The sequence below is a fragment of the Phaseolus vulgaris genome, chromosome 1 (assembly GCF_051622355.1).
Source record: "Phaseolus vulgaris cultivar YP4 chromosome 1, ASM5162235v1, whole genome shotgun sequence".
Lineage (NCBI taxonomy): Eukaryota > Viridiplantae > Streptophyta > Magnoliopsida > Fabales > Fabaceae > Phaseolus > Phaseolus vulgaris.
Genome location: NC_143498.1, coordinates 20,640,210 through 20,660,888, shown reverse-complemented (window position 1 = coordinate 20,660,888; position 20,679 = coordinate 20,640,210). Strand labels below are relative to the sequence as shown.

The following is a 20,679-nucleotide window of genomic DNA, read 5'->3' as shown; positions in this document are numbered from 1 at the left end:
CCCCACGTGTATCGTCTTACCTAAGTACGGACAAAAGTTCTGAAATCAGAGACAGTATTGGATATTAACGGATAAGAACGAAGAAGAAACAGGCCAAGCACGTGGCTTTCAAATTTCACCCTTTCCGCCTATCACACCAAAACGGGATTCCACACTCCTCTTTTCAATTTCAAACCTTCCAAATAACCCGCGAACACAAAATTTCCTACCAAAATAATATCCCTCCCTCCCTCCCTTCAAAACTAAAGAAACGTATCCAACACAACACGCATTGCAAAATCCCCAAACTACCCTCTCTCCCAACTCCAATCTTCTCCCGCAAGCCTTACCTAAAAAATTTCAAATTCCCCGCTCCAATTTTCAATCACTTCCTTATATAAGCCCTTCCTTCCCCTCTTTCAGACTCAAACCCTAACCCCCAATCTCCAAAACATAAACCCCATTCTTTCTACACACTCCCAATCCCACAATGCCTTCTATTCCCGAAGAGCCTCTCTTGGCCCCTAACCCTGATCGATTCTGCATGTTCCCAATCCAATACCCCCAAATCTGGGAAATGTACAAGAAAGCTGAAGCCTCTTTCTGGACGGCGGAGGAGGTCGACCTCTCGCAGGACATCCGGCATTGGGAGACTCTAACCGATGGCGAGCGCCATTTCATCACCCACGTCCTCGCCTTCTTCGCCGCCTCCGATGGCATCGTCCTTGAAAACCTTGCCGGCCGTTTCATGAAGGAGGTCCAGGTCTCCGAGGCCCGCGCCTTCTACGGCTTTCAGATCGCCATCGAGAACATTCACTCCGAGATGTACAGCCTCCTCCTTGAAACCTACATAAAAGACTCCAAAGAGAAGACCCGTCTCTTCCACGCCATTGACACTATTCCCTGCGTCACCAAGAAGGCTAACTGGGCCCTACGCTGGATCGACTCCGCCGAGTCCTTCGCCGAGCGCATCGTTGCCTTCGCCTGCGTCGAGGGAATCTTCTTCTCCGGAAGCTTTTGCTCTATCTTCTGGCTCAAGAAGCGAGGCCTCATGCCGGGACTTACCTTCTCCAACGAACTCATCTCCCGCGACGAGGGGCTCCACTGCGACTTCGCGTGCCTGCTCTACTCTATCATGCGGAACAAGCTCCCCGAGGAGCGCGTGAGGGAGATCGTGCGCGATGCAGTTGACATCGAGAGGGAGTTTGTCTGCGACGCGCTTCCTTGCGCGTTGGTGGGGATGAACGGGGCCTTGATGAGTGTGTACATTGAGTTTGTTGCTGATAGGTTGCTCGGTGCGCTTGGGTGCGGGAAGCTGTACAATGTGCAGAACCCGTTCGATTGGATGGAGCTTATTTCGCTGCAGGGGAAGACCAACTTCTTCGAGAAGCGCGTGGGGGAGTACCAGAAGGCTTCCGTCATGTCCAGCTTGAATGGCAACGGTGATACACACGTCTTCAAGATGGATGAAGACTTTTAGTTTATTGGTGTTTCATGCTAGTAGTATTTCCCTGTATTTTTACTGTTAAATAGATTTATGGGCTCCTTTGTTTTTAGGCATAGTATTTAGATTTTTTATTATTTCTGATTTTTTCTTGAGGAATGATAAAGTATACTTTCAGTTATCAGATATTTGGCATTTTTATTGTTTTAATAGTTAGTTAATTGAGGTCAATGTAAGAGGACAATGGTAACATTTTACGAACTTTCTCTTTATTAAAATAAAATAAGATAAAGGAGTTTTACATCACTGCCTATATGACATTTCTTGTAACAACTGTAAATTACTGAAAATAAAAATAATAAAATGGGTTGTAAAATGGGAGTGAAATTTTTTAGTGTCAACAGAATTCAATAAAATAATTGGGGAAATGCTTAACTGATTTGAAGGTAAAAAAGTGTGTGGAAAGGAGCGAGCCTAAACTTAAGCCCTGAAAAATACAACGGAATTTGTTAATCGTTTAAGTTGCAGTGACTAGCGAGGCTAGTATCTCTTCGTTTTGTTGTGGTTTATGAGCGTTACGAATGGCATCTGGGACCGAGAGTACTGGGATGTTAACAAGAGAGCAACTTTTCCATCTTTTCGATCGTTTCATTTTCCTTACTTCTCAACCTGGTACTTTTCATAACCCTATTTTGTTGTTCTGCTTATTGGGTGATTGATTAGCTACTTACTGGCATTTGATTTTCGCACTTTCGCACTTTCGCAATCTATGGTATATGCAGATGTGAAGAAAAGGATTGCTGGGGCTGTACAGGATAAGCAGGTGAATTTCTTTGTTGTCGTTTTTCCTTCACTTTTTTATGTCTTACAAGTCTTTTTAAATTATCTTCGATATAAAGCGACTTTGCTTCTCTCCTCGCATTACGTATTTAGTTTACTGAGCCGTCCTTGATATAAGAAGTAATCACGGGTTTGTGAGGGAAATTAATTGCGCAAAATTTAGACGTACTGAGTTGATTTTTATTTTTGCATTACTTTTTATAAATCCTGTAATACAAGACTTGTGCTGGTTATAGAGGTTATGTTCTAATTTTTTGATGAACAATGCCAAAATCATAAAGTCCCAAACCCAAATTTTGTCCAAAAATGATTATGTAGGAACCTTGACAGAATTTGACTTTGTTTCCTTGTTAGTCTCTTCCTCTGATTTGAATTGATGAATGTCTGACAGCTGAGCTGAATAACTCGAACTTTTGTCTTTGCTTCTTCTTGATCTATTGTATGATTAGTCTTAGCGGAGGGCAAATATTGGTGCAACAATAAGGTTTGAAGGTTTAAGTTCTGGAAACGACCCCTCTGCTTGCATGGATTAGGCTACATATATATACCCTCCTCAGGGTTCACTAGCTGGGGGATCTGGTGCTTTGGATTGCCCTTTTTTATTAGCCATCGCAAACCACATGGGGCATTGTTGTGCACTTTTTATCCTTTTTTATTAGCATCTATGTGTATACTCTATTGCGTTAATTTTATGGAAAGACAACTAAATGCTGGATATATAAAGTTAAAGTGCAAGTCCATGTAAGATGAAACTTTTGCCCCTTGAATTTATGTGATAAAAGTTAGCATGTAATGAATTTCACTGTCATTTCCTGGATTTCATAACTAATGAGCAGGAGGCTGTTGCTGTCACCACTGCAATACAAGAAGAGATATTTTTGGAGATGGGTATTGGTATGTCTGTTTTATTGTGATATATTAATTGTCTGTACTTTGTTTGTAGCATTGGAACCTTACTTTTCATATAATTATTTGTGCCATCATGGTGCTTTTGTGTAAACTCAATTCTTGTATGGGCTGCACATCCTCGATTGTAGTTTATTTTTCCCTTGATACAAAAACCATCTGGAGCATTATTGGTTATTCACTTTTTCATCCGTAAAAGAGAAACACATAATGGATCACATCATCTTAAATTTTTCATGGTCAAATGTGTCGTGCTTCAAGTTCTTGGTCTTTGTCCTTGGTAAAAAATTGAATTGACACCATATACATGGTGGGTGATACTTTTATATCAACCTGCTAGACATGCCAATGTAGATTAGTTTAGAAATTACTTTTGCCAGAAATAGTATTGGGATATAGTTTGGTTGGAATTTAAGGTTGAATATTGTTCCCAGGCCCTTGGTTCTTTTCTTTCTGGAAAATCCGTGGGTTTTCTTCCCTAAAATAAAGTCTTAAAATACTGTAGTTTTCACATTTGATGAGAATTACCTTTTCTTAAAAAACTTTTATTGTGCTCGAGTGTTCGGTTCCTACCATTTTAGTTTAGGATAAATGTGGGGTGAACTTGTGCATTATGATACATGAAATGATTGTATGCAGAATCTGTTTTATTGTATAACCAAAGATAGTAATTAATTCTGAAACATTGTTATTTGTATAATTTACACAACAGATCCAAGATTTGGTATCTCGTGCCTGGGAAAAGTCAGTACTGTATATGAGAATGACCTGGATTTGGTGATTCAGTTTTATAAATTCCTCTCTAAGTAAGTTCTCTCTCTTTTATCTGGCTTTCACCCACTTCTTAACCTGTTAACATTTTTTCTTCCATTGTTAGAACAAACATTTATAAAAATGGCCATTTCCTGCGTGTCTTTCCTAGCTTTTTAGTTGTCCTGACTTTTCAAGAATAGAATTTAAAGGACTGCATTAAAGAGGATCAGTGAATTAGCTCTCCAACTTAGCATTGGCTAGGGAATAATTACTAGGAGACATAAATCACGCCCGATTGAGTTACATAGGGATGCAAGGAAAGAGAGTAGTTGGGAAATCTGTTAGCGAAGGATTTGTACAGGATAGTCGAGTTCTTCCAAAGAGACCAGGATATCTGTTTTTTTTTTTCTGTTGAGAGGGAGTGTTAAAATAGTTAATGTGGATTAGTAACTGTTAAAAAGTGGGTTTTAAGCCTAACTCAACCTCATAAAACCGGCTCAATGAGGTGAGGTTTGCACCCATTTATATTACTATGAAAGGCTCTAATCTCTAGTCGATGTGGAATCTCCAACACACTCCCTCACGCCGAGGCTACCAACTCGTGCATGGAGATATATGTTATGGGTGGTCCGATAACGGCCCGATAGTGGGTGGCCTGATAAACCCATAATATGTTATCCCACGCACGAGTTGGTAGCCTCGGCGTGAGGAGTGTGTTGGAGATCCCACATCGACTAGAGATTAGGACATTTCATTGTATATAAGTGGGGTGCAAACCTCACCTCATGAGCCGGTTTAATCTATAATTATAATATCAGTGTGATTCCCTAGAAAGTGGGTAAAAAACTCCCAATCAATTTTATGAAATATAATTCAACGGGGCAGAATCACAAAATACAAATCTTTACAAAACGAAAATGTTTTGGCGTTTTTTGAAATTGTAAGTTTTTTCTCCTTTTTACCCAACCAAAATTCAATGTTATTCATTGCATTTTGATCACTAAGTCGTAAAGAATAAAAGTTCTCAATTTTAAATTTCATACATATGATATACATGTTGTATGCTATGAAAAAGTGAAAATAAAATGCTCAATTTAGACATTTAAAACTACAAAATGTATTTAAGGTGGCCTGATGGCAATTAAAGAATTTAATCATATTAAATACGAAAACAGAGAATTGAAATATGTATAATAATAATAATAATGATAATAATAATAATAATAATTAAAAAGATTTTAACACTAACATGAATTTGTGTTCTCCATCGTCTAACATAAATTTGTAATTACATCCAAGGCATGTATAAAAATTAAATTTCTTTTCATGGAAGGTACATAAACAACATCTTTTATTAACAATAAAGTGTGTCTGAAAGGTAAACATAAAGAAACAATTCTTGTACCAACATAACATCTACAGGTACTTCAGCTCCGTCCTTAACGATCACACTTAGTTTCCCTAGACAAAGTTAGAGCTAAGGAATTACCTTGCTTTTCTTGTCTCTTTTTAAGAATATATCAATCTTCAACCTTGTGACCATACTTGCAATTACTCTTAAAGTATTTGTTACTGGGGTTCCACATGTATTGGGACACCTTTCCTACATTCTTCTTTCCTTTGAAATTAAATTTCCTAGCGTAGTACCTGAAGTAGAAGTGGCAAATTGGATGCCGAGTCTTGGATTTCTTCATTGATTCCTCCACCTGAGTGACTATAGCAGTTTGTCCATCCCCTTGCCACTCATGTTTTTTAATATTGTATGAAGTCTTCTTGATGTCAAACTTAGAAGGCAGTGATTCAAGAGCACGGAAGATCAAGGTGTTTTAGATTCCAAGATGTTAATTTAATTTCAAAGGGAAGAAGAATGTAATCAGTACAATGCATCTAGTTCTGGTGCAATACTATCATTGAGAAAATGGACTGGCTTGACGGTTCCACCATATTTAAAGCATATGACACTTGCATCCTTCAGAGAGTGGAGCTTGTAGTTAATGTTAAATACTTTTATGTGCTTTTGATTTTCATTAAGAATTAGCTTCATTTGGAGAAATAATTGTTATATTTGTTTTGGTAGCCTTTTAGTCGGGCTTTTGAAATTAAAAAAAACTTTTATTTCCAAAAATATAAAATAGGAACAAACATGCAGTCTATGGAAGCATTTTGATAATTTTTATTGGTTGTACTTAGTATTGAAAATGGTAGATTCCCTCAAGTATATTCATACAAACATCTAACATATTGATATATCACTCATGCATAAACGGTGACCAGAAGAGGAAGGATAAAACCTCATCATATTAAAACAGAGAGCAATCCTACATATATACATATAGGACAGTCACTGGAAAAAAGGGAAACAAAACTAAAGGACCAAGAGGCCTAGGCCCAACTATACAATATCACAAACCCCCACCCCTCAAGCTGGATAATGTATACTCATTATACCAAGTTTGGAAATGATGGTTTTGAAATTCACATGGCTTAAAGATTTAGTAAAGACATTTGCAAGTTGATCACATGAATGAATAAGGAGAAGATGGAAAAGATTGGCTTGAAGTTTCACGAACATGGTAATCAATGTTGATATATACTTGGTATGTTCATTGAAACTCATATGGTAAACAATGTGTCGGGTAGTCTGATTGTAACAGTAGTAGTTGATTGAATATGAAGAGTATGAAGAAGATAACTTAGCCATTGTAATTCCCAAGTAGTAGACCCCTTTAATTGAATATTGGAATCAGCAGCAAAGAGCAGACCTTCTGCAGGGTTAGCCTTGATGTACCGAAAAATATGTTGAACAATTTGATGATGTTGAATAATAGGTTCTTGTACAAATTGACTAAGAAGATGGACAACAAAGTTGCTATCAGAACGCTTGGTAAGGTATAACAATTTTCCTATGAGTTTGTGATAAGAGTTAGCATCTTAAGAAGCATTTCAGTTTCAAATAAAGTCTTGACGTCACACATGATAGGTGTAACAGGGCTTGCTAGCAAGCATTCCAAATAGTCTATCCTTTCAAATTCAGTATACCCCTTGGCCATGAGCTGTGCTTTGTATCTTTGTATGGATCCATCTAACTTGTATTTGATCTTATAAATCCATTTGCATCCAATAAGGGTCTTTTTAGGATGCAATTCAGTGAGATACCAAGTTTTGTTGTCTAGAAGAGCTTTGATCTCTTTGTTCATGGCAGCCTTCTCATTCGTGCAATGTTCATTATGAGAAGATATGGCCAACGTATAATTCAGATGTTGATCAGAGAAATAATTATATGTTAAAATAGATGATATGGGATATTTAACTTTTGGTTTGAGAAGGAGAGTTTTCAGAAAGAGAATTAACCTGATGATGATAATCCATTAAAATTTTTGGAACCCTTATTACTCTGTTGGATCGCTTGAGAATGCAGTCTTCATTGATATTTTCTGCATCAGTGTGACTTTCATTGGTGCTGTTGTATTCCAAACTTTCATTGAAGGAAGTATCATGACTGATGTTTTCAGTGTTGCTAGAATCATCAGATCTACGAGCATCATTTGTACTGATGTCTGAACCTTCAGTATGATTATCATTACTGCTAAAATAACTGAGAGGCTCAAGCAAGAAAGTTTGATTATTTTGTGCAGAATTTTTAGTAGTATCATTGTTGTTTTCTAAAATACCTTTGGAATGCTTGTAAGGAAATATTTTTTTATAGAAGATAACATTTCTACTTGTTAGATGTTATTAGATATCATGAGATATTATAGATATTGTTAAACATTTTTATTTATGTAATGGGTTAGCCCATATATTTCTTTTTCTATATAAACATAACTTTATGTGTTCAATATATACAAGAAATTTACCCTATTCTTCTTTTTCTTTCAACATAGTATCAGAGTCATTTTGAGCCTATCTTAGCAAAAGTTTGTTGGACTTATCAGGTCATCCGCTATCAGTCCGTTATCAGACCACCCCACACACGAGTTGGTAGTCTCTGCGTTAGAGATGTGTGTTGGAGATCGCACATCGACTAGAGATTAGAGCATAAGTGAGTGCAAATTTCACTTTATAAGCCGGTTTTATAAAATTGAGTTAGGCTTAAAGTTCACTTCTCAATTTTATGTATGAAAATTTTTCTATTCTTAACATCTAAGAGAACATATCCTTCAATGTCAGTTTTGTAACCAATGAAAATGCATTTTCTGGACCTTGGTTTGAAGTCCTATTGTTGTTTAAGGTTGAAGCAAAATAAAGAATCAAAGGTCTTGAAATTTAGATGAGTAGGAAATAATTCATAGGGAGACTTTCCATTAAGAGTATTTGAGGGAAGTCTATTTATTAAATGAATAGCATGAGTGACAGCACAAGACCAATAAACTTTTGGCAAGCTAGATTGGAAAAGAAGATTACAAACTTTTGGCAAGCTAGATTGGAAAAGAAGATTACAAGTAACATTTAGGATGTGCTGATGTTTCCTTTCAGCAACAACATTTTCCGTGAGGTTTCTATACAAGTTTATTGATGTAAAATTCCAAATTTATCATATAAATCATTGCATTTAAATTCCCTACCATTGTCAGATCTAATAATTTTGATGTTCCGATTGAATTGATTCTTAACATACATTATTAAACTACATAACAAGGGTCTGGTTTCACGTTTTGTCTTCAGTGAGAAAATATTTATGACCATGTACAAAACTAACAACTATAGATCCCCATACATCAACATATATCAAGTCAAAAGCATTTAAATAATCAGTATCGCTTTTCTGAAAAGAAGACTTGTGTTGTTTGGCAAAAGTGACATATATCACAAACTTTTCAGAAATAAAATTGCACATAAGAGAATCTTGTGTAGATATGTTGAACAACTTTACTTGAAGGATGACCTAGTCTAAAGTGCCAAATGTCTATATAAGACTTTTTACAAATCAAAGTATTATTAACTAGTAAATGATTTTCTTTAGGTATGAAAGAAGATTCACGAAGATAATATAATCCTCTACCTAGCTTGACCAATCATCCTTGATGAAACACTATCCTGAATTTGCAAGTCTTGTGAGAAAAAGTTAGTTGGCAATTTAAATCAATTAACGTTGAACTGAAATCAGGTTAAAGGTAAATTCAAGTATACACATGGCATTGAAAATGATAAATTTATCAGTGAATTGAATGGTGCCAACATAATTCACAGTACGTAGTACGTAAGAATAATTAGGAAGCCTTATATGAACATGTTTAATTTTGAAGAAGGTAACAAAATGACTTATTATGAGTAACATGGTCAGTAGCCCTGGTAACTAAAATCCAAGAACTGTTACCTGGTTGAGTTTTCTATGTAGCAGACTCACCATTGCTGGAGTTATGTATTTGGTTGACACTATGGCTAGGAGAATCTTATAAAAGCTTTAAAAGCTATTGAACTTGCTCAGCCGTAAAGGGACTGCTATCATGTTTCAAATCTTGATTGTTGTTCTGTACCAGATTACACGATTAGTCATTACCTATGTCCTTTTCCGAGAAGTTAGCAGCATGCTCAATTCTTTGTTTTTACCATGGAGGGAATTCATGTGTAGCATAACACTCATGAACAACGTGATTTGACTTGTTACAATAAGAACATTGTTTTTCTTGAATAAAGGATTGCCCTCTTCCTCTCCAAATGCTACCTCTACCTTGAGATTTCTAAGTGCTTTGATCTTGCGGTTTCCAATTGTTCTGTTTTTCAGTAGTGTTCCAATTCCGTTGTCTTTCAGCAGCATTAACAATCATTTTATTCTCAGCATATGTGTTAATAGTGAGTTGCCTCTCTTGTTGGATAATCAAAGAAAAGACCCGGTTTATGTTGGGAAGGGGTTCCATGACTTGCGTTTGTAAATTTCACTAAGGCCCTTAAAATACATATAATGTGTTCAGCATCTCTGTATTTGACTGGAATTTTGGATAGTTCACATCTGGCAGCAACATCACAAACACATGTTAGACTAGGTCTCCAAGATTCAAGTTCTTCCCAGTGAATGTGGAGATCAATGTAGAATTAAGTGACATTTCTTTCTCTTTGCTTAATCGAATTAATTTCTTGGAATAAGTTAGATAGACGAAAATCATCTCCTTTTGAGGATTTTTCCTTTAAATCATCCCACAGATTCTTGGGAACATCAATGTAAACCACACTCTCAGCTATTTGGGCAGATGGCGTTCGATTAATCCAAAATAAAACCTTAATGTTGCACCTTTCCCAGGCTTTAAACATTGAATCACCATGCTCGGGTATGCTGATGCTTCCGTCAACGAATTTCAACTTGTTTTTGGATAGAGGAACCCTCTTCTTATCTGTGGTCTAAGAATGGTAATTCTGTTCACTGAGTTGAGGAGTGACAAGAATAACACCAGGATGAATAACACCAGGATCCTTTTTGGAATGCAAGTAGAAGGGAAGGGACGGGAAGGATTCATGCAATGATCCATGACAAAACCAGTTTCTGTACCCGACAGTTCCATGAAGAAAGAGAAGAAGCAAGAATAAGAAATAGGGAAAGAACAAAACATGATAAGAACGCAGCGGAAACAGAGCAGGTCCTTCAACTTGCTCTGATATGAAAATGGTAGATTCCCTCAGGCATATTCATACGAACATCTCACATATTGATATATCACTCATGCATAAACGGAAACCAGAAGAGGAATGGAAGAAAGGATTATCAAAGGAAGACAAAAAAAACTCATCATATTAAAACAGAGCAATCCTACATATATACATGTAGGACAATTACTGAAAAAAAAAAGCGAAACAAAACTGAAGGCCCAAGAGGCCCAGGCCTGACTATACAATATCACAACACTTAGCTTTGATTGTTTTTCATGCACTCCAGCAGACGTGTTTCAATTAATTTATAATATGTTGGAAACAACTTATAGCTAAATCATAGCAAGAGAGGTTTTGGAATACCCCTCCCCCACCCCCTTACCTAAAATATTATGTAACCCAAAAATGTACTTCGTGGTTTCAAAGCTACTGAATCCTATTTTCTGATTTAATGCTTGCCTCTTCTTCTCTCCATACGCAAAATAAACTACACGACTTTATTTGGAAGAAGGATTAGTACAGTTATGTAATGCGAAATGTCTTTTGGCAGAGAAGAGGTTGCCTGCGATGAAGCAGAGCTTGGAGAAGAAGAATTTGCAGAAAAATTGCTCAACCAACAAATTTTACAGGAAGAGGTAAAATTTATTTGACTTCTGATGAATTCTTTGGTACTTGCTACACTACTTTATAGAAAGCGTGAAAATTTACAGCAACTAGAGATGCTGAAGTACATGCGCAAGTTTAACTTGGACGATCAATCTGCAATCCTTGAGAAGGTAAACACTGGTTTCAAAGTACAGGGAGATTCGTTTTAAATCTTGCTTCCAGTAAGAAAAATATAACAGTGGTAATCAATTGTGACACACCAATTCTGAATTGTAATTACATTCATTTTGCACCTTTCGGTCACTGTGTGGAGGCCAAAGCTTAATGCTTGGTCGTCATCGTCCTCTCATCCCACGATGAGGTGGTTTTTATTCATGGTGGGGCTGGGGGAGGGGTGATTTGGTGCACATGAGGAAATTCAGGGGACAAATAGTATGGATCTAGATTTGAATATTTATTAAACTCCCATATCTCAGTAACCCATTTTCTCACATTATACGTATGCTATATATATATATATATATGTTATATACATATATGCATGTATGAGTATATGTATATATGTATTTCAACTTTGTTGGGCTAGCTTATCGCGTGGTTTTGGAGCTTCATAATCCTATTCAGGATATTTTTATTGAAAATTGCTTGTTTGATTTGAAGTAGTAGAAAATGAATTTATTAGATGAATTTAACTTTTTTTCTTCTGCCAGTTACACCAGCAGATGAAAAGCAGCAATTATGAAAGTGAGACATCCATTTTGTCAGCTGAGCAGATCGAAGAGATTGTTCCAAGAAAGGTGTCCCCTTTGTATACGCCAAGGTAGACCTAGAAGCCAGCCTTTAAGACGAACCCTTTTGTTAAATTCAGAGATATTTTGGTTCAAGGGTAGGAGTTGGCCAATTCACAATTCTTGACACATTTTTTACTTTATTTACCTAACCTTTTGACGTTTTATCAAGTTACTGGATTTTATGTTCATTATATTTTTATTATTGGAACTTTTGTAAGGTGAACATTTTTACGATATGGGAGGTAGCGTTTTCATGGCTAGGCTTTCTGCCTCAGCAGCGAGAGTATAACGACCATGGTCTAATTTATTTATGTGAAGTACTGTACTGAATCCTTATTATCAAAAGCATGGTGGAAAAGTATTATGATGCTTCCATTATTTATTATGGTATCGAATTTTTTTATTTTTTAAAACACAATTGAACATGAAGTACTACACTTGTAATTAATAATGCTATATGAAGTTTGAAAGTAGCTTTTATGGAAATGGAAATAAAAAAAATCTCCAATCGAATAATTCGGCAGCACTCTAGTAGATTCCTAAAGAAATCTGCTGTTGCAAACTTTTTTTTTCTTTTTTAAATAAATATAAGGAATAATTAGTTTTATCTCCTTTGTTTCAAGTTTCATCCATAGGCAGTAAACGGGTTAAGGATTAGCTATTATCATATAATATAAATGTTAAAAGCATGAGTCGATTAGGCATCTGAGCATGCTTTTGTATAAGTAATTTGTTGAAGAAGCTTTTACGATACTGCAGTTATAGAAAACTTGGTAGGTTCTATGGGACCAAGTTTTCGTATGGTTACTGTTCAAAATCCAGGAGAATGATTTTTGGTTAGAGGTAATGTACGTTTTGATTTGAAGGAAGATATATTTCCAATACAACAGAAACAAAAATTGTATAGTTGTTAGAGTATACAGAAACAGTAAATTATTGAATAACTGATATTAAACATCACATGTTGAGATGGCCGAGTTGGTCTAAGGCGCCAGATTAAGGTTCTGGTCCGAAAGGGCGTGGGTTCAAATCCCACTCTCAACAATAATTTTTTTTTATATAAATCTTTCATTTATTATCTTTTTGGGAGTGATATTTTTTAAGAGTAAATAAGATTTCTCTCAGGTTGATTCCAATTTTTTTTTCCATACAATTATGGGATTTTTTATAGGATAATTTGTTTAGGTAGAAAATTGAAATTTATGGGAGTAATTTGATTATTTGTAAGAAAATTTGATATATTTGTAAAAACAAATATAAGAGTATGATTTTTTTTTATTTTCTTTTCCAATAAATTTGTCTTTCTTTTTATATATTTTACTTGATTCCAGTTTCAATTTTTGTGTCGATGTAGGTTATAATTAATTTTCACTTACTGTTAGTTAGAGTTTTTTTAGTTAACATCAATAGTTCTTTTCGACTGATGTTAAATATGATTTTTTCTATTGATATCACTTGAGGTTATTTGGTAAAAAATGTTGGTTAATCAACATCAATTAAAGTTATTTTTTTTTAATGTATGACAATATTATTTTTAATTAATGTTAGTCATGTTTTTTCTCAATTGACGTTAGATTGATTTTTGGCCAATGCCAAGCTAATGTTTTTTAATAACACCAATGAAACTATTTTTCAGATGTAAGTTGTTATATTTTAATTGATATTATTATAATTATTTTTTTATGATATAAGACAAGGTTATTTCTTGGTTGACTATAGTTTAGATTTTCTTGAATAATATTGATGTGACTTATTTTAGATGGACGTTAAAGATAATTTTATGGTTAACATTTGTATAGATTATTTTTTTGGATCATGCATGAAGGGTTGTTTTTCAATCAAGGTCACAGTCTTACTTATGTCCAAAGTTGCTCACAATTTTTATTCTATATGGGAACTTTTAAATAACATTAAATATGATTGTGCATTTTTAGTTTAAGGAACTTTACAATAGTGTGTGAAGCCAAGACTTCAACATTCCAAATGCTTTAAAATAATTAAGTGTAAAATATGATCGTAAAGTGTAAAATATGATCACAATTGTAAGACGATAATATTATATAAACAATAGGCTATGTAAGAAGCAAATGTTTCATTTGACAGACGATGCAATACTATGTAGTATTTTTTCAAAGTCTGATAAGACAGACATAAGAACAAATGAAGTGCGTATCAAACATCAGATGGTACACATAGACTAAGCAAACCTTGTACTTAAATTAAATATCCATGTGTTTACTCTATTTTTGCAGGAAATGTCCATATGCTAAAGAGTTCAGTTTAAAATCATATATTAAAGATCTCTCGAGACGCGAGCTAAAATTACTTTATTCATCAACTTCCTGACGCAAAGAGATTGTCAACTCTGATCTAGCTATTTTCCCTGTACGGAATGCATGTCAATCATAAATTTTTGAAAAAGACTATACTACCTATGGAGATAAACGTTGTCAATTATCAAGGATATTGTGAATAAAATAGAGCAAAGATCGATACTCCATTAAATGCAATAATAATGATAAAGCTCATTAGACATAGAAGACATAGAATGAACATGCGTAGAAGCTAAAGATGATTAATGACTATAAACGATCATCTAATGACTATTTTCTTCAAAGAGTCTATAAAAAAGAATTCATCAAGGAGAAGAAGAAGGTGACAAAGTGGTACATAGGAAAGGGTATGGAATGCCAAAAAGGCGACTTAAACAAAGAGCACTCCTTTAAGCCAATAGAGCATACATTGTAATATATCAATATGTTGATTAGATGATAGAGCAAACCTTAAACCTTATAGCTTTATAGATCAGAAGACGACATAGAAGTGCTACGAGAGTAACCTGAAGAAGAGGACCATACGCAATCATTGTTCAAGTAGGAGAGCCAGAGTGGATTGCAGAGGCATAAGTCGTCAGTGAAAGGAGACCTGGACCAGCTGGAGAGGTTCAAGAAAAGAAGTTCAAGCTCGACATCTCGTTGTGCAAGGAGCTAGAGGATAAGATAGCCGATATGATCTTGGAAAATATGGATGCGTTTGCATGGTCGTCTGCGAACATGCCCAGGATAGATCCATACTTCCTATCTCATCGGCTTACCATGGATGAAAGAATTAAACTCGTGGTCCAGAGGAGGAGAAAGTTCAATGAGGATAAGCGCCTTATCATCTGAGAAGAGACTCGGAAGCTGTTGGTTTTTGGTCACGTAAGGGAGATCCCATACCCTGAGTGGCTAGCCAACGTTGTGTTGGTAAAGAAGGCTAATGGGAAGTGGAGGATGTGTGTCGAATTCACCGACCTAAACAAGGCTTGTCCTAAGGTGATGTGAGTTGATTTTAGGATTGCACATTTTAATTGGTTGCCCTTGTTTATGATTTTGAGATTAGCAATTTAAGGTGAGAACCTGATATGATTCCAATAGCAAGATATAGATGTTTCATAGACATTATATGGAATCAACTTGAGTTGGAAAGTGAATAGGCACTTTTCTAGAATTGGATCAATGTTCTTTCATTCAAGAACTCACCAAAACTTGAGCCATCACACCAAAACTCATATAGAAATCCATTTCTTGTCAAATTGAACCGACTAAAATGCACAAGAAATCAAATGAACCAATTAAAAAGGCTAACAATTGAATTGAACCGAACAAAAGCTTAAAAGAAAGAAGATGAACCGATTAAAAAGGCTAACAGTTGAATTGAACCGAACAAAAGCATAAAAGAAAGAAGATGAACCGATTAAAAACAGTAAAGAAGAAGATGAACCGAACAAAATAAGAAAGAAAGCTAAAGAACCGAATAAAAGTGCAAGAAAAGACCTAAGACATGTTTTAGGAGTTTATATGGACATGGAAATGGATGAACTAGATGGAAAAGAGAAGAAGACTTATGTAGTTGGAGTCCTTGGAAAGGAACACACCACCTGGAGGATGCAAAGCTCCAAGATGAGTGAGATGTCGCCACTTGAGGCTCCAAGATTGCTCTCAAGATAAGACTAGGCAAGAGAAGACACAAGTCTCTCAAATGCTCACCAATTTTGGGAGAGTTTCGGTACTATCAATATCAAATCTGTATTTAGAAGGACCCAAGCCCTCCTTATATAGGAGAAGGACCGGTCATGAAGTTTACAAAGCTTACACAACAAGCTAACCAAAAGTCCCTTTCATGCTACCCACTTCTAGCGCCTATAGTGAGGTATGAAGGGTCAACTTCTAGAAAGTTCTAAACTAATGTCCAAAGATGCTTTTACAAAAGAGGTATCTTTAGGTTTCCCTCTAAGCACCTTTCTAAAAACTATATATTTAAACATTCTACATTTTATACAAAAGATACTACAAAAAGAGAAAACATTTTGCCACTACTTCCTAATTCTTTAAATTTGCTCCTTGTAATCCTTTGAGGTAAGCTAATATCCTCTTGATCAACTTCAACTTCGGCTTCTACCTCTTCTTGATCTTGATCTCCATCAGAACCCTAAGAAGATTCCCACTGGACACGAACTTAACCAAGTGACTAAGTAAGTGTGAAGCATGGTTATCAAACTCGCGAGTCAACTCGTTGACTCGTCCGAGTTTACGTGCCCACTTTGCCTTACCCAGTTAACTCGGTAGTAAACTCGTTTTTGGGGTAAACTCGGTGGACTCGGCGCGGACTCGGTGAAATCGCAGTGGACTCGCGACTCTAGTCCAAGTTGGCGAGTCCAACTGTTTTTTTTTAAACCCAAAACAGTGTCGTTTGTGTTTGCGTGTGGACTGCGTCTTCTTCGTGTTCTTATGTGGAGTGCGGCAGTAGATCGAGCGGAGCGTGCGATGGTCGCGGGTTGCAGGTGGTGGCGTCACAGTGGTGGCGTCGCGGGTTGCAGGTGGTGGCGTCGCGGTGGTGGCAGGTTGCTGCTTGAGATGGGTGGTGTGAAATTAGGGTAGGGAAGGGATTAAGGTTCCATATTTTTTTTATTGGGCTGCTGCAGAATGAAGTTTATTTTTTTAATTGGGCTTGCTGCACATTAGTTTTTTTTGTGCAGAAGTTAAATTTGGAGGAGCAGTATATTTTTTAAGAAAGGTCTGGGAGGGTGTGGATCAAATTTAAGTGAGTTCAATAGAACTGCATCTTCTAATAGAAGTAAAAATGCTCTAAAAAATTATTAATTTTTTTTATTAATTTTTTTTTAATAGGAAAGTAGACTCTTACGAGTTTACGAGTCGAGTCTGTGAGTCGAGTCTACGGAGCTCCCACGAGTCTACGTAGACTCGCGAGTTTGACAACCTTGGTGTGAAGGTTTACTTCACAAGGGCAAAGAGAAAAACACAAGAATAAGGTGATTATGATGCAAGGGGCAGAATTTAAGAAGAATGGAAATAAATGATGAATGAAGGTGACAAAAAAGAAATGACATAAACAAGAACATAAGCAAAAAACATAAATGGCGCAAGGAAGGATGAAAAAAGAGATGAGATGAAAGAATTTTATGGTGAGAATGGTGAAGATGAACACGCCACTTGGAGGGTGGGGATTCCAAGATAAGTGAGGAAGAACCGCCACTTGAAATGCTCACACACTTAAGATAAGACCCAAAATATTTAGTTAATCACTCAAACATAGTTTCTTTACTATATTCAAAATCTTCATGAAATACATGGAGTAAGGCACCCTATTTATAGGAATGGGTGCCTTGATGGGCAAGAAGGGAAAGGGTAGGGTGGTAAATGTGTGAGGGGGCTGCCTTTAGGGTTTGACTGAGTCAAAACCGCACCTTAGGCTTGTTCTTCTAGAAACTAGGTCAAAAAACCTTTCTAAAGGACTAGAAACAAGCTAAAATGATAACTACAGCCCCTACTATGGTATAGACACCTATTCTAGCCTATCTTTGCTATTTGAACTCCTAAAGTGAGTCCAAATTCACTACAAGAAAAACGCGAATTATATACGGATTATTACATAAAATGAATATAATATAAATAAAATGAATATAATATAAATAAAATGAATACAATATAAATAAAATGAATATAATATAAATAAAATGAATATAATATTAATAATATGAATATAATAATAATATGAAATATAATATTAATAATATGAATATAATATTAACAATATTATTAATAACATTAAAAATATTATTAATATTATTAATAATATGAATAATGTTAATAATATGAATATAATATTAAGAATATGAATATTGAATATAATATTAATAATATGAATATAATTTATATTATTATTATTATAAATTGTATAAATTATATTAATAATAATATGTATAATTATATTAATAATAATAAGTTTAAATTATATTAATAATAATAATATGTATAAATTATATTAATAATAATATATATAAATTATATTAATAATAATAAATATAAATTATATTAATAATATGTATAAATTATATTAATAATAGTTAGTATAAATTATATTAATAATAATATGTATAAGTTATGCTGCAGTTTACTTCCACTATCTATAAGATAAGATCATAATTTTTTTAGGGATGGTATCCATAGAAACATGTCACCAAGCAAACAACGAATTGCTTATCTCCTCGTGAGATCCACTTTTTCTAACTTTTTTGGCACTATCCCATTTATTTGTGGTTAATTTCCCTTTTTAAATGTGTCTCTTACAATTGATGCAGAACAATCTCAAATGGTGCCTTTTATACCCATCAAAGACAAGTAAATAAATGGCAAAATCATAAGAATTATATACTTAAAAAATTGAAGCCGTACTTTCATGCCAAACTTCTTCACCAAATTTAAAATATTATATATTGAAAAATAAAGATGTCTGTTGAATTACGACCTTTTTAAATTTTTTTAAATTATTTTATTAAATTTAAAATAACAATGCATATTTTTGTAAGAAAACCTACATCCTCTCAAAGTCCAAAAGTTTATAAATTCTACACCCTCTGTTTCACACGACTTTGAATTATTTCCAATTTAGAGGGCTAAAAAAGAAGTGACTTGCCAAAATTGGTTTAGGGGAAAAGAGATTCCGTGTATTATTCACTTCAAAGCTGTATGATATGCAATATCGGTCTTCTAATGTTATGAACTTGTTTTTTATTATACTTCGATTAAACAACATAAACTTTGATAATATTGCATGAAGAGGTAGGTCTGAACATGGAAGATTGTTTGAGTTACAAAACAGAAATGTAATTACCATGGAACAAATCCTTGAATGTAGCATTTTCTATTTCATTTTATAAGCGTTGCATAAAGGAAAACAAAGTATAAAGTTCAGCAAAATCCATGACTAATATCACTAGCATTAACAACGGGTGGAATAACAAAATGCCAAAGCTTCCTAATACCCCCAATCCTATATTTCATGCACAAAAATTCCCTCGCATACTGTTTCTCAACCTCTCTATCCACGTCATGAAGAAACACGTGCGTCACACCCGATTTTCTTCTCCCACGCGCCATCATGGCAGCAGAGTATATCACCGCCATCCTCCCCGGGGCTGCCGGAAAATACCCTCGAGGCCCGTCGATCATGATCACATCCCAATCACGATCGTACACATCATTCGGCAGGTTGCTGAGTGCCAGCATGCACCGCCAGTCACCCTTTAAGGCATGACCCGTGGGAGTGGCACCGCCACAATCCCTTTTGTAAGAGGTTACGAGGGTCTTGGCGTCGGCGAGGCGCGTGGGGTAACGCACGGTATGGGCGCGTAGGATGGGGAAACGTTGGATGGAGGAGAGGGTCCACTTGGGATCCTCGTCAAGGAACAACGTGGTGCCACGTGGGTTGAAGGAGTCCCACATGAGGGAGTCGTGGCCGAGACCGAATACGAGGAAGTTGCATGGGGCAAGGGATTGGAGGACGTCGAAGGCGCGTCGAATCTCGCCCTTGATCTGTTGCGGGAGCGCGAGCGCGGTGGCGTAGTGGAGGATGGTGACGAGGGTGAGGGGTGTGTCGTCGAACTGAGTGGCGATGGCGGACTCAGAGTCGGTGAGGCGGACGGCTGTGGTGGAGGGGATGCAGTGGTTGTTGGGGTCGATGAGGGTGTGGCGGAAGAGGAAGAGGAGGAAGAGAGTGGTGGCGAGTGTGGCAGCGAGGAGGGTGAGAAGGCGGGAGTTGGGGGTGGAAGGGTGTTTCTTCTTGTGGAAGGGTTGGGAGGACCTGAATATCAAGGCTTGCATGTTGGTAGGTGTGTTTGATATGTGCAGGAAGTTACGTGAATCTGCGGAGGGTGAATGAAGGAGTGAATGTGATGGAGAAGTTAGAGATGCATGGAGATGAAGTGAAGCGCGTTGTTGTAGCAAGAGATGTGGCATATACTTCCTCCTTCATCATGATCGTTTTTCTATATTTAGCTCACATATTAGACGTTGTCGCATCTATGTAGTAAATCAAGTTAATCAACCATCTTATTTAATCTGCACTGTCTAATTTTACATATACCACTTTTTTGAGGTTGTCAACCATCTTTATCAATAACTTTTTTCTCTCCACCTCTGCCAAATCCAATGAGCAATGTTAACTGTCCAAGCTTCAGCCAGAAATTCTCAGTTACAGGAAGAAGAGAAAGTAAAACAAAACCTGTTCTGATAGTTTTAGGTTGCAGTAATTAATGTATGACTATTATTTTAGGATTTGCGATGTGCCCTGGTTGTATGAGTCAATTGACTTGAGAAATTATCAATCGCTCTTTTAAAATTTTTTGGGAGGCAATGGGTATCAAGCATATGATGGCAGTGGTGATGCTGGTATGCTGCAAAGTCATATGAACTTCATTTTTTTTACTTTCTGAGCAAA

General features: G+C 36.0%; 3 protein-coding genes and 1 non-coding gene across 11 annotated transcripts; 3 read left to right on the top strand and 1 right to left on the bottom strand.

Moving 5' to 3' along the window:
• The first annotated feature begins 332 nt into the window (after positions 1 to 332).
• On the top strand, positions 333 to 1,607 carry TSO2 (Ferritin/ribonucleotide reductase-like family protein). The gene has a single exon (XM_068616067.1). It carries the CDS (start codon positions 470 to 472, stop codon positions 1,457 to 1,459), a length of 990 nt encoding a protein of 329 aa, XP_068472168.1. The 5' UTR covers positions 333 to 469; the 3' UTR covers positions 1,460 to 1,607.
• A 193-nt stretch (positions 1,608 to 1,800) lies between these two features.
• LOC137813692 (plant/protein) lies at positions 1,801 to 12,279 on the top strand. 8 transcript variants are annotated; one of them, XR_011081480.1, is made up of 8 exons: positions 1,801 to 2,095; positions 2,206 to 2,246; positions 3,100 to 3,157; positions 3,882 to 3,975; positions 11,055 to 11,139; positions 11,215 to 11,280; positions 11,821 to 11,996; positions 12,120 to 12,279. XR_011081480.1 is itself a non-coding variant. In XM_068616068.1 (7 exons), the coding sequence occupies exons 1-7, from the start codon at positions 2,005 to 2,007 to the stop codon at positions 11,932 to 11,934; spliced, it is 549 nt and encodes a 182-aa protein (XP_068472169.1). In that variant the 5' UTR covers positions 1,801 to 2,004; the 3' UTR covers positions 11,935 to 12,279. The 8 variants fall into 8 exon arrangements, 5 of the variants coding, with proteins under 5 accessions (XP_068472169.1, XP_068472170.1, XP_090157026.1 ...); XR_011081481.1 differs by lacking the exon at positions 11,215 to 11,280; XR_016520195.1 differs by having other exon boundaries at positions 11,196 to 11,280; positions 11,821 to 12,279.
• A 585-nt stretch (positions 12,280 to 12,864) lies between these two features.
• TRNAL-AAG (transfer RNA leucine (anticodon AAG)) lies at positions 12,865 to 12,945 on the top strand. Its single transcript has one exon. It is a non-coding gene; the product is annotated as a tRNA-Leu (tRNA).
• A 6,140-nt stretch (positions 12,946 to 19,085) lies between these two features.
• LOC137815461 (arabinogalactan O-methyltransferase 1) lies at positions 19,086 to 20,091 on the bottom strand. The gene has a single exon (XM_068618582.2). The coding sequence runs from the start codon at positions 20,061 to 20,063 to the stop codon at positions 19,152 to 19,154; it is 912 nt and encodes a 303-aa protein (XP_068474683.2). The 5' UTR covers positions 20,064 to 20,091; the 3' UTR covers positions 19,086 to 19,151.
• Positions 20,092 to 20,679: the final 588 nt, after the last annotated feature.

What these genes read in the sequence shown, in the direction of transcription:
- TSO2 (XM_068616067.1), top strand. Translation starts at nt 470, where the DNA reads ATGCCTTCTATTCCCGAAGAGCCTCTCTTGGCCCCTAACCCTGATCGA.
- LOC137813692 (XM_068616068.1), top strand. Translation starts at nt 2,005, where the DNA reads ATGGCATCTGGGACCGAGAGTACTGGGATGTTAACAAGAGAGCAACTT. An exon ending in TTTCCTTACTTCTCAACCTG is followed by an intron (nt 2,096 to 2,205) that starts GTACTTTTCATA and finishes TGGTATATGCAG; the next exon opens with ATGTGAAGAAAAGGATTGCT. An exon ending in ATTTTTGGAGATGGGTATTG is followed by an intron (nt 3,158 to 3,881) that starts GTATGTCTGTTT and finishes TTTACACAACAG; the next exon opens with ATCCAAGATTTGGTATCTCG.
- LOC137815461 (XM_068618582.2), bottom strand. Translation starts at nt 20,063, where the DNA reads ATGCAAGCCTTGATATTCAGGTCCTCCCAACCCTTCCACAAGAAGAAA.